Source organism: Rattus norvegicus, chromosome 8 (genome assembly GCF_021556685.1).
Source record: "Rattus norvegicus strain SHRSP/BbbUtx chromosome 8, alternate assembly SHRSP_T2T, whole genome shotgun sequence".
In the NCBI taxonomy this organism is placed as follows: Eukaryota; Metazoa; Chordata; class Mammalia; order Rodentia; family Muridae; genus Rattus; species Rattus norvegicus.
In genome coordinates, this window is record NC_141541.1 from 37,339,486 (window position 1) to 37,366,275 (window position 26,790).

Consider the following 26,790-nt stretch of genomic DNA (forward strand, 5'->3'; position numbering starts at 1 on the left):
CACCCTTATGCACTTTGCCCCAGCTCAGTTATATTACGTTGAAGAACCACTAGAAGGATAAAACTAATCAGGTGTAATTTGGCGCTGCCACGATAGCTCCACTTTAGATCACAGTGCCTGCCCTGGTGACCGCTGCCTTGGTGCCAGAGGCTGACTGAATACCGCCTCTTCTGCTTCCCTAGCTTGACCACACCCCCCATTTCAGACGGCAGCTCTATTAGGAGTATTATGGTCTCTGCATCCTCTTTAGCCGGGGAGCCCAGGATTCCCGCAGGTAGTAGCTGGAAAGAGCCACAGAACTTCAGTGAAGCTCACTCCATTCCTCACCGGTCTCTCCAGAAAATTAGTAAGTGAGGGCTGAGTTTCTGTTGGAAACTTTCTTTCCACTTTTCCTCCCCTCATATTTTATGAATTAAAGGGTAAATTGTGAAACTTTCAGGATATAGCTGTTTCTCTCTCTCTCTCTCTCTCTCTCTCTCTCTCTCTCTCTCTCTCTCTCTCTCTCTCATCTTTGCTTATTCATGTATCTCATTGTTTAACAATAATTTTTTTCAAAACTATTCCCTGCTCTCATTAGATAAGCTTAAAAATCAAGACTCTTGTCACCTTCCTCCCCCCAAAGCACACATTGTAGATCCTTCCAAATGTCATTTCACAATTCTGAATACCCCTTGCAAACCCTTTCAGAGAAATAAAATTGTAGTTTAGCTTAGGAAATTTCTTTTCCCTTATTTTTTTCCACCCTTAGGAAGTGTACTATCTGCCCTGCCCCACCTCTTACCAGCAATTTAATAAATTGCTTTCACAGAGGGGACATTGCCAAGACCTTCTAAAAAGCCAGCCTATTGGGTCATTTCTTCTATGTGACTTGTGTCCCACCAGTTCTTTCTAAGGCTCTGTGGGTCGTTGTTTGTGGAGGTTTCTCCAGGTCAGAAGTTCGGCTTTCTTTCCCCAAGCTGTATAGTGCTACCGGGGAGGGGAGGGAAGTGGCTTCTTGTTTCTGTAAGGACGTCTGCAATCACTTTTCAAAGCTGACTTATCTGCAAGTGAACTGTGCAGAGATGCTGGGTGGCGAGATCATGACATTCCATTGTAAGGTTCCCTTCTGTTTTTTTTTTTTTTTTCCATCCCAAAGCAGTTTTCCTTCCTACTTTGTATGCTGCATGGAACTGGGTGGGAAACAACAGGAAATCCAGATCCCGAAAGGTACCTCTGGCCACTTCGTTTGATTTGTAAAATTACCGACACTTTTAACTCTTTCATCAGCTGGGGTCTGGATTGCTTCACTGCCTTTTTTATCTAGCAAGAAATCCTTTGGTTTGGCAGGCTCTGCTCTCGTTGGGGCAGCTGGGTGGCCTCTGTGTCTCCCATTTACCTGCTATCCCGGAACCCAGGCCAGAGAGTTGTAAGGGGTTAATTCATGAGAAGTGCTTTGAAGATGAAACGGTCTTTTCATGTGTTAGGGCATCGTAGTTATTAATATTAATATTTGAAGCACACTGCTTTTAATTGTAAATCGACAGCTTCTGTACTTCGCAATCAGTAGTGGAATGACAAACAGCAGGCATCAGCCTGCCAGCCTTCTTCCGTCCTGGGTCCACTGCTGGGGACTTGGTGCACACAGTCTGATTACTGAAGGGGCTCTTTGCCTCGTAGGCACCTCATACCCAGGTGCTAGTTACCAGAGGTACTGGGACACCTACAGCCTCGACTGCTGAAGTGGGGGTAATCCCGGCACCTTGAAGTCTGTGGCCTTGGATTCTCTGCAGAGCCTGTGCCTCTAATTGCCCATTCAAACTCCTAGGGATGATGAAGTTCAAAAGCGAAGAGGGTCAGAGCTGAATTTTGGAGAGAAGAAAGTGAATGAGCGCTTGGACTCTATGGGAGGCTGTCTTTGTGACTGAGGAGATGTTATTGAGTGAACACGGTGTGCTTTATTTATTTATTTTTTAAAAAATATGGGTGATTCTCTGTGCCCCGCCTTGTTTACAAAGAGGGGAGTCTATAATTAAGTAGTATGGAGCTTTGAGAAAGAAAAGAGCCAACAGGGCCAGAGTAGGCTGAAGTAATAGTAGAAGAAATTGGGTATGTGGGTGCAGGTTCCTCTGGAGGAGCTGGGCTAAGGCAAACAGTGTAGTGGGGACAGGAATTGGGCATGGAGATTTCTGCCTATGATCCCACACAGCCTCAGAGTGTTGGTACATTTCTCACCCCAAACTCCAGTTCTGCTGAACCTGGTGATGTTTTTTTAGTTGACAGTTTCGAACATTTCTATGATGAAATGTAGTCCTTCTGGCTTTCTTCCTCTCTCTTGTTGAGAGAATAAATCCTCTCAATACTACCGCCGCTGTGCTTCCATGTCCTCTATGTGTGGGCTTTGTGATTTCACTTATTGGTAAACAGAGATGCAGCCCCCTGACAATGACCCTTTTCTAATCATGTATTCAAAGTCCTCAGTTACATCAAAAAGCAGAAGAGATGAGTATATGTCAGAAGTTGGGTCTCCCTCCCTCCCTTCCTTCTTCTCCCCCTCTTTCTTCTTCACGGGAAATTGAAAGCATTTAGTATCTGAATGACATTAATATATGAGGCAGCAATTTAATGGCATTTACAGCGACTCCTGTTCCTTTAATCCTGGGAAAACTTAGACTGGAGAGCCCCCTCGGTCCCCTTAACTCTACCGAGGGTGTAGCCTTCCAACCTCTTTTAACCCAGTCAACCCCTAGGAAAGCGTCACCCACCTAAGAGAGGAGAGCAATGTGATTTTCTGGGCAGTCACTCAGTGTGTTCCTAGGAGGTGTTCAGCATGGGTCACTTTATTTAAATCAGTAGGGTGAGCTCTTGGTGAGAGCTGACCAGAACCTAGAGAGTGTGATTACTGGGCTCCTGACTTCAGTAACGGGAAGCCCAAATTCGAAGATGCACAGAAGCGGCCTGGATTTTGCTAGGTTTCTGGGAGGATAACGTGGAGAGGGCCTACGTTCTAAAGAGAATGAGTAAATTATTCATTGCTTAAGAAGATACTGGCTCTGGAGGAAAACTGCATGTCCAGATCGTCTAAGTGAGTAAACCCTTCCTGCTCAGTCACTAAGTCCAGCTTCTACTCTGTCTCCAGTCTTGTTTAGTGAGGGGCACAGAATGCATGCATATACACTTCAAATTTTACATAATTTACATTAGCAAACAATATTCTGGGGGAAAAGTCTAAAAAATAAAATGAAAACACAAAACACTTTTAATACGTTCTATGAATGTTTTCTGAGTTCAAGTGACACAAAACTGTATCTTGAGCGGGCGCTGGGGGGATGTTTGAGATAATATGTTTTTCTCCTTAGAGCAGAAGATGATGAATTTGATATATCCATAGTGTAGGCGTGGTTCCTGAAACTCCAGAGAGAGCCGGGTCAGCACTTCTTGATCTAAGTAAAGCAGACTTTGAGTATTGACTTCAGGAGTCTATCATTCATGGGGAAAATAGGGTGTTTTTTTAATTTTTGTTTGCTTTTATTTAAAATTAATTTTAGGAGCACAGACATTTGCAGAAATATTTCGAAGGGTTTCTAAAGGCTTTTGAGTGTCTTTTAAAAATTGGGGCAAGCCAACCTTCAAAGTCATCTTTCGGCACCTCTGGGTGGTGGTCCTTAGATGAGTCTTGTGGATGGGGCAAGAGCAGCTGCCAGTCTCTGCCTCCCCTGTAGGGAGGTCTCCCTACCCTCCTTGCCCTGGAATTCCTGGCCTTGAGGGACCCTGGGGGCTTCGGTTTCTTAAGGTTATAAAAGGATAAAGGACAAGCCGTGTTTCTTGGGGAAGACAGAAGTCTTGGCCATGCTTTGGAACGGAAGACTCAGAGTCTCTCTCGAGCTGTATATTTCTTTTTGGCCAGGTGTGCCTTGGGCCTAAGGTACACAGCTTTGGGTAGAAGCGTTTGCTTCTGTTTCCCAGGTGACTCTGCTCCCTAAGTTCCCATCTCAGTAAAAGTTTTCCTAAGTGCAATCAGGAGTCCAGTATGCTCCTGGGTGTGGTCCTTAGACTTGTGGCTTTGTGTTCACATGGGAGCTGCTTTGTAACCAGAACTGTGGGATTCAGATTCCTGTGCACTTCATTGGGTGGCACTGCCTCAAACCAAAGGCAAGAACAGCGACACAGATGGACATCTTAGACAAATATCAACCTTTTCAATGTTTTCTGGAGCAGCCTACTAACCTGCCTGCATTTATAGCCAGTAGTTATGAGTGTTAGATATTCTCAAAAGGTGACTATACATATATATCTATATATGTACATACACCCTCATACACATCATTCTGATATATATGTGTATGTATGTATATATGTATACACATATATACATACAAATGTACATATATAAATACATACACATATTCTGGCATATATACATGTACATATATGTGCCTGGCATGTATACATATATAATAAATATATGTACATGTGCATGTATATGTGTGTGTGTGTACCAGTATGTATATGCATGTGTATATGTATTCAATTCAGGAATCTGCAGTAGTTCCTGGTTTATATGACCGCACCTGAAGTCTTCGTAGTTCTGTTGGACCTGTAAGAGTGTGCTTGCTTCTTGGGTGTGTGCATAGCAATGGTACAGGATGCCTAGCATTCGCTGAAAACATTGCCTTGTGCAAATTCTCTACCAAGGGCATTCAGCCTATGATTATGAAAGGGATTTTTTGATGACTTAAATGTCAGTTTTTAGAAAAAGAGGTGAAGATTTAGACTATGAGGTTTTAGGTCTTGACCCAGGCCCCCCCCCCCTCTCAGACAAGGTCTCACTGTGTACTTGCCTGGCATTCACAGAGATCTTCCTGTCTCTGTATCCTGGGGTTAAAGACAAGAAGCACCACTACAGCTCATTCTTAAATAGGTGACCTCTGCTACCTTGAGCTGTAAAATTTAGTACTAAGGTAATATAATAATATTAAAACCACGAACAGTGAGTGTCAGGTGCTGTTGGTAAAACAGCTAAATACTTATATTTTGTACATACCCCCTCAGCAATCCTCAAAGGGTTGGTACTCTTGTCTTCGTTGTATGGTTGAAGAAAACTATGACTGTGAAACTAAGAAATTCTAGACAACGGATGGTACACTCAGGAAGGTGAGCCTCGTCCACTCACAATCTGCAACTCTGAAGCTTTTCTTCGCACCTCAGCTCTCTGGCCTTGGCTTATTGAAATAAAAATGAGCTGATTTGATTAATTTTTTCTGAGTTGAAAATCCATTGACTCTGCAAAACCCCTTTTCGTAGTGGAATGCCAGCAAGCTGTTTAGCATTACATTGGGAAATTGGAGCCTTAGAATTTGGGCAATAAAACAAATGAAACCCCACCATGAAAATCACAATTAGACATAGTCCCAGAAGTTGCTTGCCAGATTCGAGAGATTTGCGTCGGCTGGTGTCTTTTAATTCCATTTTAGGGGCATACGTTTTAAAATGATCCAGTCCCCCGGTCTTTCTGTGACCTTTCTCTTTTGTTGAGAACTTCTGAGGAACAAGTACTCAAATTCTAAATTGTAAATGTAGGCCACACCACGGATTAAAAAGAAATTATTTAAGACTCCAGGCTCTTGCAGAATTTCTTTTAGCAGCAAGCACTGGGTGAAAGTTGACATTTTTGTCTTACAATTCTTCTTTGGGGTTGACTTGGCCAAGGATCTGTTTAACCCTGACCTTTTAATACATCCATGGAGGAGAAGAAAGAAGTACTTAGCATCATCTTCCAGACTCTTCCTTTTCTGTTTTCACGTCTGAGGTATAAAATAACCTTATTCAATTGTTGTCACCTACCTTGGCCACAGTGCTGGAGTGCATCCAAAGGTCAAGTGGACTCATGTCTTACTTTTTACGGTTACACACAGGATTGAAGAACAGTATCATGCTCCTACATGCAAGCTGAGTGACTAGGGGGGAATACACTGCTAGTTTCTGATGTGTTTCAGAAGCTACAGTTGTCACTGGCCTAGAGGTCACTCAGAGCTCAGCAGACCCTTCCTGTCTGCTGTCGTCAATTTTCATCATGACAGCGTGGCAGCTCCAGGGTGTCGATGCAGGATGAAATTCAAAAGCAACCTATGAAGCACTCCTTATTTCCTAGCTCCATAGTGTATTAGAGTAAAACCACCATTACGAAATTATTTTTAAATGATATGCTTATGTGTGGCTGGGGGTGGGGCAAGTATCTGCAGAGGTCAGCAAAGGGGTCAGATACCTCAGGGATGACTTATAGGAGGTTGGGGAGGTTGGAAGGTACCTGATATGGGTGCTAAGAACTGAACTCAAGTTCTCTGTGAGAGGTCTATCAACTCAGCCACCAAGCCATCTCTCTAGCCCCCTTAAACCACTCTTTAGTCCTCTATAGAAGACATTAGTGTGCTATGTCTCTCTGAAGAACAAAAGAATATACGCATAATTTTAGTATTATAAAAAAGATTAGGCATATGCCATTCGTATAGGTCTTGACAATGCCAAGCTCGATTAGAAAATTCGGAGGCAGAAGAGTAGATGGGTGTGAGTCCCTTTGTTTCAGAGAGGGTTAGGGTAGCAGTAACAGGGGAGAGAGAGAAGACACACTGGTTATACTGCAGTTAGTATTTGCTGTCTCCGAGCTTTGTAAAAGAATGGGTGACTGTTGAAGATGCAGAAGGAGAGGGTAGCACACGGCATTCAGAACATTGTTGGTCAAAGCCACCGTTTAAAGCAGGAAAGGGTAGTTACTACTGTGACCCTGCATCCTTAATGAAGAAAATGAGAGTCACTTAATCTTAGGAGCGAGGCAGAGAGACCTCAGCTCTAACCACTCACTGTCTGTCTCTCAATGGTTCTCAACACCCTAACACTGAGACCCTTGAATACAGCTCCTCGTGTTGTGGTGACCTCCAACCGTAAACTATTTGAACTGCTCCTTCGTAACTGTAATTTTGCTACCATTATGACCTGTGTTTTTTCGATGGTCCAGGCAATCCCTAATCCTGACACACAGGTTAAGGACATCTGCCTCCCCCTACCCCCAGGATGTTCTATTATTTCATATGAGCTCTCTTAAGGGCTGTGGTAGCTTTTACAGTGCTAGCAGTTCAAGAAGGTATTTACAAAAATGAGTGGAGAAATACCGTGGACAGTGTGTGGGAGTTACAATATAGTGAAGAAAGACAGAAGAAATAGTGTGGTACGTTAAAGAGATTAATACCAACCCCTTCTCTGTTGTATTTAAATGGACACCCTCCCCATTAGGTGGTGAGAAAATTTATCCTAGAGATCTTCATCCTTTCGGATATTCTCTGACACGTCCCTTTGCCCAGTCAACAAATGCAGGTTGCACGATTGGTACGCACCATTTAAAAAGACATGGTCTCTCTTTCAGGCTCAAAGGTAGGTGATAGCAGAGTAGTATAGTTTGTTGGACTTCAGTGTCATTCACAAAAGGAAAAAATCAGGATGGCCATGCAGTTCAACACCCATGTGTATGGCATAGTCAGACCCCTATGTCCATCCAACCAGGAAAAAGTTACATCAACTTTGAACATGTACAGACTTCTTTTCTTTGTCAATATTAGCTAACCTGGGGTATATAGGGAAGTCCCGGCCAGCCTAGGCTATATATAAAAAAGACCCCCATCTCAAAATATGGAAGTAACAATATAATGTTGGTTAAATGTATGTTATGAAACACAGAATATTTGTATGTATTTACAGTCTTAAGAGAGAACAATACTCACTGACATAGAAAAATACACGTTGCCTCATGTCAAATATCAATGAAAACATAAATAAAACAGTACATTAAGACTGTGTATGAAGACGATTGTCAGTGGATAGTAGGATTGCAGGGGACTTTTTTTTTTTTTTTACAACCATCCGAGGCTTTTATGAATTATTTCCTCCCACATCTAGGTATTTATAAGTTGATGAAGAAAATAACAGGACTAACTATGAAATAACACAGAACAGTTCAAAAGAACCATCTCATTAAGCAAACATAAAAGTAACAGTTGATGTCTAAATATAAATGAGGGACAACAAAAGACTGGGACACATCCTCACACATCCTCACACATCCCTTTGAGAAGGGTGTGGGCCTGCAGGTCCTGGCAGAATTACAAATTACTTTTAAAGTCCAGTTTTCAAAAGTCAAATTGTTTGCTAGCTTTCAGAAAGCCATCTTTAAATCAAAAGAAGTCACCAATTTCAGAACTTTCTATTTCAAATTTAGGTTTTTTTTTAAGGGAAAAATAACTTCAGAGTATAAAGGTTTTAAAAACATTTGTAATAAATGCATGCTACCGTGTTAAGCATTTGGAGAGATTGTTTATTTACTTTGAAATAGGAGCTCACTCTGTAGCCAAGGCTGGCCATGAAATCACTATGTTTCTGCCTCAGTCTTTTTTTTTTTTTTTTTTTTTTTTTTGGTGCTAGAATTCTAAGTGCTTGAGGAATAAGGTTGGGGGAAACCAAGTGTGGTTTACTGCGCGGTGTTTGGGTAAGGGCACAGATTTCCTCTATGAGCCAATCGTTTAAAATGAAAAGCCCTCCAGTGATGTCTCATTATCTACAGACAAGGATCAGGCAGAACAGAGCAGTGTGAACAGGATTCAGCCCAGAGCAAGGCTTCTCTCCCCGGGGTCCCTATTCTACTGTTGCTTTGACCTCACACATCCCTGTTGCTTGTGATTACTGTCACTAGACAGTGACAGTAGGACAGTAGGAGGGCAGTGAGAAGGGTGTGGGCCTACAGGTCCAGGCAGAATTACAAGACCCTGGACCAGATAGAACTTGACATTGCTGTATACTTTACAAAGACAAACACTTTCTAGAAGTGAATGGAAAACTAGTTTTCAAGAGGTGTGTATTGGATATGAGACATTCTCATAGGCCAGACTGTTGCCCCCCCCCCCCCTCTCTCTCTCTCTCTCTCTTCCTCCCTCCTCCCCTCTCTCCTCCCCTCCCCCCTTCTCTGATATTGCTATGTTACTTGGCCCCTAAGGTTCAGGATGAAGAAGGAAGAGAGGCACAGGGAAAGAAAGAGTGAAGTCGTAGGGTCAGATCTAACTGGGCCAGCTGACAGAGCATCTCAGACCTCCTCCTTAAAGGGACTAATGGGAGCCAAAACCTGTGTGCAGGTTTGCTAACTTAGATGCTAATCCTCAGCCGGGTCTTTGCATATCAGTCCCGTGGTAAGACTCAGCGGGAACCCAGAGATGTGAGATGGAGGGATAGATTAAATCCTTCTCTGGGGAGCTTGGATTCTAGTGAGGAAGAGCTCCAGAGGGAAAAATGACCTGGTGTGCCTACTTGTATGGGGCAGTGGGAAAAGGTTTGATAGATAAGGCGACATGAAACACGCAGTGCCACGGACATGGCGAGGCAATTTCTGCTTAGAGATGGACTTGGAGCACGCCCATTTCAAGTGGTCCTTATCCAGACCTGCAGTCTATGCGGAGCCTCCGATTTTGTAAAAACAAACGCACTCCCAGCTGACCATCTCTTCCATGCTCAGTCTTATGAGCATCGTTTATCGTTTATCGGCCCACCCACCCACAGATTTTAAAACATCGAGTTTCCGTCGTGCCAAGTGAGAGAGGCAGAGCACCTAGCCTTCAACTAGTGGAGGGTGGAGCGGGAGTGATAAACAGAAACAGATGTTGATAGAACGGTGTGATAACGTGCAAACAATAGGCAGATAATGCGTGGGAGACTTGGAAAGGAGTAGCTAGCCCCTGCTTGGGTGAAGAGCGTCTGAGCCAGGGGCGGGGGCACGGGAGTCTGCTGTACGCTCAAAGCCTCAGTTCTTGAGAAAACTAAGGGCAGAGGGCACGCCCAGGATCATTTCAACCAAAGTAGGGCACGGGAGGGAGAAGGTGAGTGGAAGGTTGTAGATATAGCGGGGCTCTGTGGGTTGTGGACACTGAGGGAGTATAGAAGGTGGGGAATCTGTGGTTAGCGGCCTCGCTTTGGAAGCACCCATTCTGCTAATTGGATACTGTTGGTTCCATTGAGGAAAAGAGAATTTAGCTCGGAGTGATTCAGTGTTCCCACATGTTCCTACCCTGAGACAGGTCTCAGGGCTGCTTCTCAACTACAGAGAGGAAGGCTTAAAATCAGACAGTTGTTTTCTATTTAGGTAACACACATGTGCAAAGCCAAGACAAGATGTCCGGGAGGGAGTTCTTGTTGGCCAAAAAGCCAAGGGGAGAAAGAACACACACACACACACACACACACACACACACACACACACACACACACACACACACGCGCGCGCGCGCGCGCGCGCGCGCGCGCCCTTTCGCATCTTCAGAAAGGGTTAGGTCTCCAGCAGCTGTTCTTTGTCACAATCTGCAAGTTGGAAAGGGGGCAGGTTCTTTTTTTCTTTCTCCAAAAAAATAGTAAAGCAGCAATCCGTTTCTGTCCCAGAGTTATTTCCTGTGATGGGAGCCCTTGAGATCCCTGGCAACTCCCTCTTTTCAGTTTCCTCCCCGGGCAAAGGGCTCTTCCCCAAGGGAAGTGTCATTCATGCTGCAGTGCTATGGTCCAGCACAGAATGCACCAGATGTTCGGCCAGAGGTTTCCTCCCTCCCTCCATCAACTGGAAGAGAAAACATGTTTCCACTGGACCTTTTTCCAAGTGTGTTGCTATGAAGGGGAGTGTTGTCTGGCTGGCAGACAGAAACTCTTGTTGTCTTTGAGCTGGGCTCCAGCATGATACTGCCAATTCACAGAGTTCTTCCTCGTACAGACGTGTATGTGAACTGCACATGCGGAAGGATGGAAGTCCTTTGTTGCTGCGGGAGTCCAAAGGATTCATAGGGCCGTGTGGTTAAAGCTCTCTCTTCAATCTCCCATGAATTCCTATTCCCCGTGCCCCATAGAACCAACCACTGCTTGAGTTTTCAATATTCTTGTCAAACCCCTGACCACATTAGGATGCATTTCCATGTGAATGAATTTCTCTTCTCCACTGCTGAAGCCATACACTGTCTCTCTCAGCTTTCTTATCCTGTGTCTGTTAGAAGCCAAGGGCCAGGAGGTCAGGAATCTGTCTTTTGTTTACTAGTAAGTCTCAAGGAGGGTCTCGCACATTACTTCATCCATAGATGGAGAAGAGTAATTAGTGAAATAATAAATAGATTTCTAATAAAGCTTGCTATATGGTTGTGAGATAGAGAGCAGGCCTGTAGGGACCATGGGAATCCCTGATGGGTTTTGGAGGGAAACCAGAAGGTCGAATGGTTCCCAGGAAGTAACATTCCCTCGTGCCTGGACACTTCCAGTATGAAGGTACAAACCATCCTGCAGGACCCTGGAGGGCTTGCTGGCTTTCCCTCAGGCAATCTCATCATGGTAAGCCATTTTCAGTGGACGGTATTCAACGCAGCTTTGAAGTCTCATCCCTGTATAGATCAGAACATTTTGAGAGTGATCTGTTGAGACCTTCGAACTTAATTTTCAGATTAAAACAAAACCGAACGTTTCAGTGATGAAGGGGCCATTGGGCAACTGGACACCATCTCTACAACATCTGGGGACCGGCCCATGTTGGTCCACATTGTGAAGACCTAGTTCCTAGTCCACGCTCTGTGTGCAGCTCAAAGTCTGAGTGATGGAGCAGCACAGTGATTTTAGCAAAAGCATTGGACAGACAAAAGTTGGTGGCAGTGTTCTTGGATGGCCATCCTTGATCTTTCTTAGACATTCAGTATTACCACTGTGGAGCTCCCCTAGCTTCATTTTTTGCAGCAGGAACAAGAATGAAATCCTAACTAGCATGGCCTAGCTACCTAGAAATCTTAGATAACTGATTTTTAACTATTTTTTTTTGTTGTTGTTAATGCTATTTAGACTCTATTGCACTTTGAGGAGGAAAAGCATCTTAATAAGGTAAAGTGCTTCAAAGCAAACCCTGTAGCTCAAGGATAAGTTCTGCCTCAAAAGCTCAAGTTTCTCACCCAGATGATGCTGCGGTTCAGCTAGATGACGCAGGGGTGATCCTGAATCCTTAGTGAGTAGGATTGTGCATTACCCAGCCTTTTTAACCTACCCTGTGAATACAGCCCTGTGAGTGTAGTGATGTCATTGGCTGTCAGGCACTGTCACCAGAGGGAACTGGAACTGCAGACTGAACGAACATAAAGCCTACCTCAGTACTTGCTATGTTCTCTCGAAATGGGTTGATTGATATAAGTATACACAGGAATGAATGGGGGGTGGGGTGGGGGGATGAAAAGTCAATTCCTAACAATAGGAATGTGGCCTCTGAACGATAGGCCTAGGAATGTAATCTTCTCAATCACTTGAGAGAGGCATATTTTTATGTGCAGTATTGAATTTATGAAAGTGTGTGAACTTTTGCACTCTGGAGAGCACTCAACTCAACAGAAATGTTTGATATATCAACGATTTTCTTGGTGACCAGTAGCTTGCTGGAAAATCCCTCTAAGTCAGAATGTTTCATGAACATTCTTCCCATTCAGACTCCCAACAGAGATAAGAGCTCTCAACAAGAACTATTTTTTGGGCCCTTCTCTTGCTATGAGATGAATTTAGAGAGTATCTGTCTGTCTCTGTGCTTGGGGTTGGGGGGCTCTTCATGGAAGATTGTTTTCCTTTCTTCTTTCTCTAAGACAGTCTTTGTATATTCTTTTATCAATAATCCATTCACTCCATATGGAATTCTTGTTGTGTGACAGGTCTGGGTGGGGTTGGTGAGAGGTAAAACACGGAATGTCATCTTATTCAAGGTGACACACAAGACTCAGTCCCTTCCTGAAATCCTGTAAAAGGTTTAGACCCTGTCACCTTCTGCAGTGTCTGTAGCACACAGGCATGATCTGCAATCCATGTGGGCTGACTGTGGCTAGGGTCTATCTCACCATGTTGCTGGCATAGGTCATCCACCTTTCTGAATTCTGTTCACTTCTCTGCCTCACAAAGAAATGAGCAGGATGGCTGCTGGAGAGATTCCTAGGTCTAAGATTGGATGCCTTTCAGGGGTTATTGTCCCCACCCCCATGTGCAGCCAGAGACTCAGCCAATGTTTTCTCCTGCACAGGTGTGGTGAACAGAATGAGCTATTATATGGATCCCACGGTGGGCGGCTCCTCCCCGTACTCTGCATCTCATCCTGCAATAGCGGTGAGTGACGATCTCTTCCCTGCTTCCTTCCCTTCCCAATCCAGCCTCTATGCATTTCTTCTTGCCCCCGGAGACACACGGAAGCCAGAAATTCAGCTCTGGACATCTCAGAGGAGTTCTATCATGAGATTATCTACATTGTATGTGAATATAAAATAGAAATCTATGAATCCTGGAGTTATTGAAGGTTTTTTGTTTTAGAAAGATATTTCATAATATCTAGAGACATAATTGGCTGTCAAATTTGGGGAAGTGCTTCTGTCCCTTAGTCGGAAGAGGCCCGGTAGATAGCTAAGTTCCTACACTACCCCAACAGCTCCAGAGCGATGATTCACAGGTTTTAGAGTTGGTTATCCTCCAGTCAAAAATGCAGCCTCACATTTGATGTCAACTCATACGCCATGCCGGGATTGGTCTAAGCTGGCTTGACTTGTAAACCACCCCTTTAAAAAGTGAGACAGTGTTTCCATCCCAAGGGGGTTCCATTTAGCATATTATTTTAATAGGCATCTTTCAAAATCAAGTATTTTCTGGTGCTGCAAGATTACCAGGTAGCCGGGTCCCAGATTTTGAACTAGAAGTCCCATTAGCATCCTCTGGTCACTTGTACTAGAGGCATCCACGAAACCCCATCATCCACAGTTGTTAAAGCTCTGCAGTTCTCAAGTGATGGCCCACTGATGGAGAACTCATGTTCTCTGCTTCAGGGCCAATCTGTCCTAAGCAGGGCATGGAGTCTTCTGGCTTGTAAGCTCAGCTCCTCTAGAGACAGTAATGAAGGATGTGATGTCATAGGCAGGAGGTAAAGAAACAACACATTTGGAAGCTGTCTGGCTTTTGTGGGGGAGGGGTTTAGCTTCCAGGTACTTTCGTGGGTGATGTGTGGGACCCTTTCACATGACCAAGGAAGTGTTCTTTCCTGTTATGCTATTCTGGCTAGCCCTTGTGGGCTCTGGAAGTCCCTCCAGCACTGGCTCATTGGCCCTCTCCTCCTTTGCACATCACACTGCTGGCCTACCTGGAGGAGGACAGCCACGGGAGGGCTAGACTAAATATAACCTAGGTTGGGCTATGTTTAAGGTCAGGGTTATGTCAGGGTTCCTCCTGACGAGGAGGAAGTCTGGAGGATGCCCATGTGGACAGGATGCTAGGAAGCACCTTGAGCTGTACAGAAGGTGGGGGGTAATAATTGCCCCCTCACGTCTTCTCAGATCTGCAGGCTTTGGGACACATAGCAGTATAACCAGAACCAAAGGGTGGGCTCCCCAGGATGCTGTTCCACAAGGAATGTACTGATACCCAAGAGACTGAATGAAAACCACATTCAAAATGCCTTTCGATAAGGCTTTTTAGGGGACATCCCTGTTGGAGAGTGGGGTGATCACATTGATGAGCCCCCATTCTTTTTTGTTTTTAAGATTTATTTATTTTATTTATATGAGTACACTGTCACTGTCTTCAGACACACCAGAAGAGGGCATCGGATCCCATTACAGATGGTTACAAGTTACCATGTGGTTGCTGGGAATTGCACTCAGGACCTCTGGAAGAGCAGTCAGTGCTCTAAACCACTGAGCCATCTCTCCAGCCCAACAGTCCCCATTCTTTCACCACAGTTCAAACATACTCCTTTTATAAATGTGGTGCCTATGTTTTCCAAATGGAAAAATTCAGAAGCTGTCCTACAAAGCTTTAGGAACAAACAAATCCGGGAGTGTACATTATAAAAGAAGTCTAGGCTGGCGAGATTGTAACAGTCTGTTTTCCTCCTGGCCCTGAGTTCTCCAGAATAACAATTCAGATTTAAAATACATTTACAAATATCCAGGCCTCATAACTAGACTTGTTCCCTAACTTACTAATAGCTTTAACTCATTTATAGGAATTTACATTCTGCCACGCGGTTGGTTACTTCTGCTTAGGTATCTTGTGTCTATCCCTCTCGCAACCTCCCTGGCAATCCCTCACGCACCTGGCTCTGTTCCAGAATCCTTTCTACCTGGTGGATGTTCCAACTTCTACTCTACCCTTTCCTACAGGCCATAGGTTTTTTAACTGACAGGCGTTGCATCCAAACAATACACAAGATGTTCTCTCTCCAGGAGATGGCTCAGTGGGTACTTGCTGCCAAAGCCTGATGATCTGGGTTAGGTTTTTGGATCCCACCTAAAGGTGGAAGAAAATCTGGGTCCATAAAGTTGTCCTCCGACTCCATACAGGCTGCCACACGCATCACGCCTACTTTAAACAATTTCTAAGATTTTTGAAAACAAGTCTTGGCTTTGTCTGAAGGCTATTGTGTTATGCTGAGTACAGCAATACGGAATCAGGGCTACTTCATACAGGTGATCACTGAGGGATCCGGGAGATGGAATGTGCCTGAGTACATACTGCATGTCGGCTTGAGACGGACCTGAGAGAGGCCATCAGCCACTGACTGGCTCAGGCAATTAGACCGTGTTCATTGGACTTGTGTGCCTGCCCCAGTGGCTGAACGTTAAATTGGTGGTACCAAAGAGCAGCATCCCAGCCATCAGGTTCAGCTACTTTCATTTCCAAAAGAAGTCCCACACAAGCTCTCTCTCTCTCTCTCTCTCTCTCTCTCTCTCTCTCTCTCTCTCTCTCTCTCTCTCAGTTTTGTTTCTTTGTTTTAAAGATGGTGTGTACGCGTGTGTGATTGCGTGTAGCCTCGCTGAATCCTCTAGAGGTGAAGCCATGGGAAGATGTGAGTCACTTGATTTGGGTGACGGGAACTGAAACTACGTCTTCTGCAGGAGCAGCATGTGCTCTTAACTGCTGAACCGTCCGTCTCTCCAGCCCCTATCTCAGAAGTGTTGAACTTAACTCCGAATCCTGTCGATCTCTCCAAGATCTAGCAAATCTCCTTTTGTATCGTCTCTCTTCCCTCTCTTCCCTCCTCTCCCCTCTCCTTCAACTTTCATTCTTTCATACAGTGCTGATGATTGAACCTAGGGCTCAAGCATGCTAGGCAAGTGTTCTACTTCTGAGCAACAGAACTTCAGCCATCTTTGTACCTTCTTAAAAACCTGAGACAGGGACCCTGAATCTTCCATACTAGTCTTGTGACCTTGTGACCCTCCACCCTCAACCTATTAAATAGATAGAATTACATGTCTCTGCCACCGGCCTGACCTCTTTTGTGTATTGTATTTTTTCCTTCCATTATGTTGTATTGGCCAACAGACTATATATCTGTATCTCTCTCTCTCTCTCTCTCTCTCTCTCTCTCTCTCTCTCTCTCTCTAATTTGTTTATGTCTTCATATACTCTAGGTAGTAGAAGGAGAAGTCACCTTCCTCCTGTCCTATTACAGCAGGTGTTAAGATGAGGGCTTGTGCTCCTAGGTAGCTGTGAGGTGCACCCGGATTAGATTTATTTTCTCCTAAAACAAAACCTTTGAGATTGTGTAATTTATAAACAAATAAACAAAACGGAACAACAACAACAACAACAACAACAACCTACACTTTTTAGGTGAGAGTCTGGTAAGACAAAAACTATAGGGCTATATATAGTGGATTGCATTCTAAAGATTATCGAGTCATTTTATGTCAGTGGCAATTTATAAATGTTTGTTGCAGTTTTCCTATTAACCCAGCTCACTCCCAAATAACTGGGACTGGATTATTATAGTTATTTAACAGGCTTTAAGGGCACAACAGTAGTATATTTTAATGTTCCAAGATTATCGGGCTACCACCCAGTCAGAATCCCAGTGATATTTGCATTTTAGCACTGATCTGGCTCTGTGGGCTCCAAGTGCTTTCTTGTGTGTCTCCCAGACCCTTTTTCAGTAGCTAATCCCCACTTTCTCTTTCTCTGTTCTCCCTCCCCTGGCTGGGAGAAGTCCAGCCATATTCCTTCCCTTGCTCAGTCATTGGCTTGTCAGCTTCTTTATGACGAATCGGGGAATAATTGGGGGAGAAATTACACAACATTGAGCTTCTCAAAATAAGGATTACAATCAAATACGGGGGACCCAGAAACCAGCATTTGAGAAATTCATGGCTAATCTTTACATGGTGCACAATAACATGACATCCACAGTCTTAGGATGTAGAGTGAGAGAGTGAGTGAAGAGGGTGGACGAGCATGAGAGGGAGGTTAGGAAGAGGCCTGAGCTCAGCTCTTCTCATCAGGATTCTGCCTTTGCAATAACAGCACTGACTGGCACAGGACAGCTGAGCCTTTGCTGTCCGTCAGCATCGATGGTTCCACCCTGTGGCTTACTGTAATGAGTAAATTCTTACTTGGGTTTTAGAGGATAATTGGAATGATAACAGCAACTTTTAGAAGGCCACTATGAAAAGCACATGAGGGGTGGAGACAGAAAACCCTGGTCTGCTATTCCTTAAGCCCCCAAAGTGAGCAAACTATTAATGCCCTTGACCATGGCATCCCTGCCTGTAAAACAGGCGAATGTCACCTTCCCTGTCACCTTCCCTGAAAGTCATAGGGCTGCTTCTGTTGGACACTTTTGTTGAGCGCCTGCATGAAGATGAGCTCAGTCTTTACTTTCTATTTGGGTTCTTAAATTGTGTTAAGAAGATACTTGTTGTATGGGCTGGGGGGCGTGGGTGGGGAAGAGAAGATTTTCACTTGTCTCTACAAGGGTGTGATCAGAATAAGATGAGGTTCAGGTGGTGACATTCTTCTTAGGAAATCTCCTTGCTTCATGTTCCCTTGAGTGAGAAAGAGCCCTCTTGCCACCAGATCGAAATTTCTCTTGTCATGGACTGGTGGTTTACAGCTCTATTGTGTAACCAAACCTGGTTCTCTTATCTAGAGTAGTTTGGTTTAATTGGGCCTCCTTGGACAACAATTCTCTTATAAGCCTTGGCTCTGGCTGATGATAGCTTTCTCGTGTCTACCATTCATGCTTCAGGATTCCAGCTTCTGGGTGTGTTCATGGAGTGATCATGTGCTGGTCCTGTGCTGTGTGTTTGGCCACCATGCTTGTTACTGTGAAGCCAAAATAGATGCTACCCAGGGTCTGTGGGAATCATGTGGAATTGTCATTAATGCTTTACTTAGAAAAGGGGGAACACCCAAAAGAAATTCAGATTCTCAGTAGAAATCAGAAAAGATTTTCTCTTCTTGCTTGGGTATGATGGTGGCTCTACACTTAGGAAAGTATGGAAGTATAATAATTACATATGTAATTACTTATCTATGTTTCTGTCTCTCATCTATCTGCCTATGTGTCTGTCCACCTGTCCATCTGCCCATCTGCCTGTCTTTCTACCATCTATTTAACTTGATATTTCTGAGCTGTTAGGGTAAGCCAGTACAAAGTAGATAATTTCAGAGTCAGGCTACAAGTTGAATGTTGCAACATCTGGACACAAAAGCCCTACATGGTTAAATAAGTTGCCCAACTTCATAATACCAGCAAAGCATAGAATGTGACCATAATCTCTTTTTAAATCTGTTTTTATTGCTCTCACTAAATTTATGAGAGTAGGAAACTTATAAAGATAAAGTTATTCCCCACAGTCCTGGAAGCTAAGAAGATTTCAAGATCAAGGCCTTGATAGGTTCTGGGTCTTGTGAGGTCTCATTCTTTCCTTCCAGAATGGAACCTCATTGCTGTGTCTTCTAGAGGAGATTAATGTTCTGTCCTTACAAGAATGAAGGGTGGGAAAGACTGAACCTACTCAAGCTATCTGTCAAAGGGTCTTAATATCATCTGTGAGGTGCCCCCCAATGACTTTCTCACCTCATGGATGCCCTACCTTTTAATGTTATCATATTGGTGAATAAATTTCAAAAATAGGTTTGGGGTAATGGTGGCACATGCTTTTAATTCCAACACTCAGGAGGCAGTGGAAGGTGGATCTCTGTGTGTTCGAGGCCAGCCTGGTCTACAGATAGAGTTCCAGGATAGCTAGGGCTACACCGTGAAACTGTGTCTTGGAAACAACACCATCATCACTATCAAAAACAACAACAACAAAAGACTAGGGAACATACAATCATACAAAGTCCTTACTATAGTATTCTTATTTATTTATTTCTTTGTTTGTTTGTTTATTAGTTTGAAGTAGAGTCTGGTATTCACTTTGTAGACCAGACTGGCCTCAAACTCATAAAAGATTGGCCTGTCTCTGCCTCCCAAGTACTAGGATTTAAGGTGTGTGCCCTATTCATTTTTCAAAAGACTATTTGGTGACATACAAAAACTCAGAACCGACTTTTATTCATGCCCCTTATTTATGAAAACTTGGCTTTCCCTGACGCGGAAAAGAGCCAGAATAGAGACCACTGAGCAAACTGCAAAATTGGCTGTCATTTATCCTGGCTGCTAAGTTCTCCTGACTGGATTCTACCCCAAGGCTCCAAGTTAGCATTACCGTGCACCTCACACCATGGGGTCCCTGAAACTGCCATCCCACCATGGTACCTGCACAAGTTTAAGGGCTTCTGGCTGAGTGAGCGTGGACATAGAGACTCTTGGGATTCAAAGCTGACAAAGGACATCCATCTCACCTAGGACTTCTCAACAAGACAGTAATTTCTTCAGACCTTCAGGGACGTTTTAAAACTCCACCATGCTCATGCTGTTGGACTGGGTCTCAGTGGATGTCGGATGTGAGTGAAGTGATGTTCTTCCCAGCGTCTGCAGGGAAACCCAAAGCAGCTCCACTGAAGAATACCACTCCTCTCCCTCAGCCCTCTGTCTTGTTTCTTTTTGTTTCCCAGAAGCCTTCAGAGGGTCAAGCTTACCCTTTCACCAAGGCCCAAGCCCTGTCACAGCTCATTGTTTCAAAAAGAATTTCCTGGCCTTGAGTCTAAAATTAAACTGCCCTCTGGGACTAGGCTATTTTGTATGTTCCTGCCTCTCCTGATGGCTATTACCACCCCTTCGTGCGCCCCCCTCCTTCACAGGCACCCTCAGGAGAGCTCAGAGGACACTGGCTGTGCTTCCCTTCCCTACAGAGCAGGACAAGCGTGCCCACGGATCAGCTCTATGCCCCTGTACCCTTCTAAAGCCGAGCACAGCCTGATAAGAATTCTTCCTTAGCACTGCCCAAAGAATTCTATCTGACGTGCTTGGCAGTCAGAGAAAGGAAGAAGGAAGATGACTTACACAGCATCTTGTAAGACCCAGAGACTTCCGGATCTATTAGAAGCCTGTGGGATATCTTACGCATTGCAGTATTTTATAATCTTCACCACAGGAGAGCCCAGTAATTGCTCAACCTCAGGAACTGCCTAAGCCCCACTTTTTTTCCTTCTGAATAGTGGGTTATATGGGAGGAAAACACTGTTTGAGCATGGCTTTGGAAATCATAAGGACACAGTGTGAAGGCTTAATCTGTGACGGGGACACTGCCATGGACACACTTTATGACTCTGACAACATTTGGCCCCATGGACTTGCTTTTCTGTCCCAAGGCAGTTGATCTGAAGATTGCCAGTTACAAGGTCAGGAGAAGGAATGTGTTCAGGTCAGCAAAATGGAGAGTTTGAGTTGGCAAGGAACTTGCAGATCATCAAGTTATCCTCCTCCGGAAGCAAAAGCTTAGTGAGGTCAAGTGACAGGCCAGAGGTTATACAGCTCTGTGGTGGTGGAACAGGACTTATACACAAGCTTCCTGCTTTATAGGCCTCTGTGTTCGTGCTAGAGCCTATGAGTGTCTGACATTCCCAGAACATAATGCAGTTATCGTAGATGACAAATCACAATGTCCATCCTGCCCAGTGCTGACTCTACTGGAATTGTGGATCGAAAAACATCTTGAAGTGTTTATTGTGCCGTCTATGTTTATGACTTGAGGCTAAACCCTGGGCTTCAGTAGTCAAGGGAAAGGCAGTATGTCTACATGGACACAGGGAAAGGAGAGGGAGGAGGGAGTTGGAGGAGGGAGTTAATGAGGGAACACCTGCAACCTGAAGGCTGTTGGGCTGAAGCTGGAGATGTACTAGAAGAACAGCTCACACATGTTCACAGAGACACTGTGAACATACATTTGTGATTTGCTATTATGAAAATATTCCCCTATTCTTTCTTTTCAATTTTGGGGAACTCTGGGGACTATGAACACATAGAATGGCTTTGGGATGTAGCAAGACTAGGAGGGGAGGGGAAATGGTGGCTCTGGAGACACAGCTGTCTGCAGGGGAGAAGAAACAGTAGCTGAACCTGACTCTGGTGCATGGAGCAGAGAGGGGGTAGAGACAGGGGGCCTTTCACTGTAAGAAGAGTGGATTGGTCCCCTGAGAAGATGGCCAGTACATGTAACCTGACCTCAGACTGCAGTAGTGATAAAGTTGTGTCTTTGGTCTACTGGATTCCAGAGTTATGTAGGCGGGACTTTTAGGTAGCAGGCTCCTAGATGCTCTCCCATAATGCATCTCTGCAAAGATGTTTAATGAGTTGTTCTTCACAGTAAGGGTGATAGAACATGGCAGATACTTCGTGGGCTATTATTCTTTGGCTAGCTACATGGTTCCCATTCTTTCTTAGTGGACACTGAGAAACCACTTCTCAGGTTTAAGCTCTGCCATTGGCCACCACAACTGTATGCAGTCACTGCTGTTGGCTACCACCACTGTATGCAGTCACTTGTTTTGTTTTCTTCTATAGTATCTTTGCTTTATATACTTATTTCTCACATCATTGCAGACCTGTGAATCTGAACCATCTCCCACAGGCTCATGTTTTAGAGCCTTGGTTCCCCAGCTTGGGTTATGATTTTGAAAGCCATGAAGCCTTCAGGAGGTGGGGCCTGGACGGCACAAGAAATGACTAAGAATAGTCCTAGAACATCCCTATTCCACCCTATGTTCTTCTTGGTCAGCTGCTATGGTCACCGTGATGCACTACTATGCTCCAGACTAAGCTGCTTGACTTTGCTTTCCCTGACGTGGTGGACTGGGGCCCTGTGAAACTTCGAGGTTAAATACAATTTTCTACCCTGGAGTTGTTTCTGTTGGGCATTTCCTTATAGTAGAAAGACAAGGAAAACAAGAGCTCAAAGAGCCCTATTTTACAGTTTTTCCCCTTTTGCTTTACCTGCCAGTTTCCTTGAATCTGTGCTCAAACTAGACTCTTTACCTAAGCAGCTCTAATGCCACTCTTTCCTGTCTGAGAGACTCTTCTATCTACTGAGTTGCTCTGCCACCCCTCTGTCTAAACACAGCCCAAATAAACACTGTTTCCCACTTTCCTTACACATTCCCTAACGCTCAGCGTTTCACTCTGCATATCGTGGATTTCTTTTTATCTTTCCTTTCTTGGCCTCATTTAAGAAAGGATATCGATTCCTCCGCTAGAATGCTGCACCTCCCTTTCTATCTTCATCCCTGGCAATGACACAAATCTAAGTCTTACTTCACAGCTGGATTAGGCAAGATTAATGAGGCTTCGTGTGAGGTAGGTACCCAAGGCCCACAATTAATCCGAAGTCTATCTTACCACAATTTAAAAAACCCGTAACTCAGTTGAAAATCATTATGGAAATAAATTTAAATAATTAGAAAGTAAAAGTGACACCTGGATCAGTATAGATTTATGGTCTTGCTTCGGCTCCATGTAGATTCAGAGGACTCCTACTGACTGTCCCTCTTCTTCACCTTCTTCTACTACCCAGCGTACCCTTCTTAGAACCATGAAGTGGTTCTGTCTAGAATGTCTGATTATTTGTACTTATCACACTCATTGCAGGGCACCCAAGATAATGCTTTTCTCCAAGGTTTGTCCCCACCAGAGAAAGTCCCCACTTTCTCTGACTTGCCTGAACCTTGTTCATTCCTCCCTCTGTAGTTGTGTCTGTGTTGAACTTTGGGCCCAGCATCTTCTTTACCTTTTGATTTCTTGGCCATTCACCAATGCCCAATATCAATCCATCTATAGCTCTCTTCTTAGTCTGCCCTCTCTAGAGAGACTTCCCTGCTACTTTCTGTAGTTGGTCTTTGCTACTCAGTGGGTTTTTTCTTTTTTCCTACCCTTTATCTATCTGCTTTCAACTTCTATCACTAGATAGAAGAGAAAAAAGATAGAGGGAGAGGAAGAGGGAGAGGGGGAAAGGGAGGGAGGGAGGGGGAGAGAGAGAGAGAGAGAGAGAGAGAGAGAGAGAGAGAGACCAAATCTAATTTCTTTATTTTTGTTTTTTTTTTCTTTGAGAATTACTACTAACAAACCCCAACCAACTCTGCTGAATGACCAACAGCCACTGACCCGGCCTCTTAGTGTCCTCTGAAAAATTCCTAGAATTTCAAACATCACACAATCGCATAAACTATCTGCAGGTGGCAAAACCATGCTTTTGCTAGAGCATGAGGCAAATCATAGTCAGCTGCTGCAGATGTCTGAATCAGCCCTGCATCCATATACCTGGGATTTAAATGACTCAAAAATGTCACTAAAAGTTTTCCTCTTCTCTGGTGCTTAATTAATACTGTCACACCTTCTCAATGTAACTCCTATTTACTTTTCTGTAAGCTCCCATTGTGTGACTTTTTTTTCCTGGGGAGACAAAGCACACATCTAATTAGCCTAGATAGTCATCCCATGGTAGACAAAAATATGGATATCCCCAAAGTCCAACTTGATCAAATAATGAGCTTTATTGAATTTACTAACAGAAATATGGATGAGGGGTTACTTACAGGAGCAAAAATGACTCTAAGACATCTGTATCACCAAAGCGTACTTCAGCATGGGTGACAGCTCACAAAAGCTGGGAACCTGGAGCATACTACAAAACCTGCAGGCAGCTCAACAGGTTGGAGAATATCCCTTCCAAGTGACTAAACCTCTTTTAGGCAGTTTGCCTGGTTTCTGCTTCTTCTAAGCAGCTATTATGGTCTCAGATTCTTCTTTGCTGCTCTGTTACGGTCCTCTGAGAGGACTCTCTGGCAGGAAGGGGTTTAGTGAATCTAGTCAGCTTCAGGGACTTCCTGAACCTATTTTGAATATTTTACCTTTCTGCTTTAGGAGCTTCCCAGCAGGATGGAGTGTTTCAATTTAGGAAGAAGCTGTTACGCAGCTCCTAAGGGTGTGGTTCATTTCTTGCTCCTGCTATATTCTTAGTATCCCATATAATACCTGGCATAGACTAAGTGTACTATCCATTTGTTCTGTGACTTCACATTGACACAATTCACCAAACACATACATATTATAGAATTAGTTTTTACCGAGTCTTGCTCTGTAATACAGTGTAGTCTCAAACTAGTCATTCTACCTCAGCTTCCCAAGTGTTGGGGTTACAAGTAAGTGCTACTATGCCTGATTTCTTTTTTTTTTTTTTTTTGGTTCTTTTTTTTCCGGAGCTGGGGACCAAACCCAGGGCCTTGCGCTTCCTAGGCAAGCGCTCTACCACTGAGCTAAATCCCCAACCCCATATGCCTGATTTCTAACAGCCAGTTTTGAGCAAGCTGTTTTTGAGCTGTATAGCCTCACGTTGTACAAGCAGAAGAAGCGCCAGCTGGAAATCAAACGGAACTGGGTTAGTTTTCTGCCTCCATTTTTCTATGAGCAGGGTGGCCTGTGGCAATGTATTTTCCTTCTACAAGCGTCAGCTTGCTCTTCTGCTAGCTTTAGAGGATGGTGGTGGGGATTCAAAATGGCCATACTTACAGGGTACCTAGCGTCCCAGCTGGGATGGGGCAGATGTGTGGTGCATGCCAGTTTCTTTCAGCAATCACTTGGGGATAAGCAAGTGAGAAACCGGCAGATGCTTTTCTTCCAACTGTGGCAGTGCTGCTCAAACATTTCACTGACGCATCTCCATGGCAGTCAAGAAAGGAAGGTGCAGGTGATGAGCCCTACTGTGGGGCAGCTTATTTTAGGTGGTTCCCTTTAAACAATGAGGCGGGGGCTGTACCACCTAGATTTCTGACCTGCTAGTAACCTGCTTCTTTCTCCTCAACTGGGGCAGTTTCACAATGAATGGGAGCTGTTGATGTGGTTCTGTTGAGTAATAAGGCCATTCTTATACTCTACGAAATGGCAATGGAGTAGGTTCGTGAAATGTCTAATAAACGGGCAGGTGTTTGGATGACAGAACTGTGAAGGGCTTCTCAGAAGCACCCGCCAGTGAAGATGTTTGTGGTTAAGGGCAAACCTACCGTGTCTCACTATTAAAAAAACGGTCTTCTAGCCTGACTGAGGGCAGGGGCAAAGAGAACATGTCTGAAAGGCAGTTTCTTCTCTTCTTTTTTTTTTTGGTTGTGTGTGTATGTATGTGTGGTGCGTGTGCGTGTATGCATGTTCTCTCGAGTGTTGATGAATGTATGCGTGTGGAAGCCAGAGACTGGCGTTGGACAGCTTCCTCCATCACTCTCCACTGAGTCCATGTCTCTTTCTCCACCAGAGCTTGTTAAGTTGCCTGGTTTGGCTACCCAACTTGCAGGAGGATCCTCCGTCTCTGTCTTCAGAGATCTGGGACCACAGGTGGCCTGTCCAGATTTTTATGTGGGTGCTGGGGACCCAAACTCCCGCTGTCTCATGTGTCAGCAAGTCGTTTATCGCAGAACTGTCTCCTAAGCCCCACAGTTGTCTCTTCTTTCTCCTCTTCCTCCTCTTCTTCCTCCTCCTCTCCTTCACTTCCTTCTTCTAACATTTATCTATATATTTTAATTAATTAATTAATTAATTAATTAATTATTGCATGTGTGTGCGTAGTGGGTGCCCATATACTCATGCCAAGGCAGGCATGTGGAAGTCAGAAGCGAGCATTCTGGAGTTGATTCTGCCTACTCCCGAGGTCCTGGGGATTGAACTCAAGTTCTCAGGCTTGGTTGGCAAGCGCCTTCATTCAGTGAACCACCTTTAGCTCACGTACTCTCTCTCTCCCTCTTTCTTTTTTCTGTTTTTGTTAATTTTTAATATTTTTTGATATCATACTATCATTACAACATTTCTCCCTTCACTTTCCTTCCCCCAAACCCTCTCATATGCCCACACACCCCTTGTTGCTCTCCTTCAGGTTCATGGTCCCTTTGCTCATTAGTTGTTCTTGCATAAATGCCTGTATGTATGTATGTATATATGTATGTGTATATGCATGTATGCATATGTATGTATATGCATATGTATATGTATATATCTGTATATATATGTTTATGTATTCCTAAATATAACCTATTCAGCACATATAATGTTACTTGTGGACATGTTTTCAAGCACTAGATGGCTAATTTGTGTGCTCTTCCCTGGGGAATACCACCTCTCCTGCTCCCAGCTTTCCTTAGTTCTTAGTTTCTTTGCCTCGTGGACCTTCCCTCGTCACGTTTGCCATGCCCATTGGCGTCATCCTTGGGAAGCTCACAGTTCCTTTTTAAGAGTGGAAAGGGATTATCTTTTTTGACAAACAACTCATTTTAACTTCAAATTTTTATTTCGAGGCACGATCTCTTTAGTTATTTGAACTTGCTGCAAGCCAGGCAGCCATGCCTCTACCCCAGCCTACTAGAGCTCATACAGACCTTGAACTCCATGTTCTCCTCCTCCGGCCTCCTGAATGGCTGGTGCTATCGGCCTGTGCACCATGCCCAGCTGTTTCGTATGTTAATATAGTATCTACCTTGTACTAATGACAGAGTTTTGCACAGAGTACTTGTGACATACATTTTTATCAGTGCATGATTTTATTCACG

At 44.2% G+C, this 26,790-nt stretch overlaps 1 protein-coding gene and 1 long non-coding RNA gene across 4 annotated transcripts in view; one reads left to right on the forward strand and one right to left on the reverse strand.

Annotated features, from left to right (window-relative positions):
* Positions 1–209: 209 nt before the first annotated feature.
* Positions 210–26,790, forward strand: part of Ets1 (ETS proto-oncogene 1, transcription factor) — a 121,753-nt gene continuing 95,172 nt past the window's right edge. For 2 of the 3 annotated variants that reach the window (XM_087560404.1, XM_087560406.1), the window contains exons 1-2: positions 210–346; positions 13,079–13,161. In XM_087560404.1, the coding sequence (XP_087416530.1) occupies positions 229–346; positions 13,079–13,161 (201 nt within the window). In that variant the 5' untranslated portion in view covers positions 210–228. Of the gene's footprint in view, positions 347–2,563; positions 3,062–13,078; positions 13,162–26,790 lie in introns of those variants that run through there. The other variant, XM_087560405.1, reaches the window with a different exon arrangement.
* LOC148004019 (uncharacterized) lies at positions 10,124–25,098 on the reverse strand. The gene is made up of 3 exons (XR_015627584.1): positions 24,770–25,098; positions 19,672–19,801; positions 10,124–11,420 (listed from the first exon to the last, which is right to left on the reverse strand). It is a non-coding gene; the product is annotated as an uncharacterized LOC148004019 (long non-coding RNA).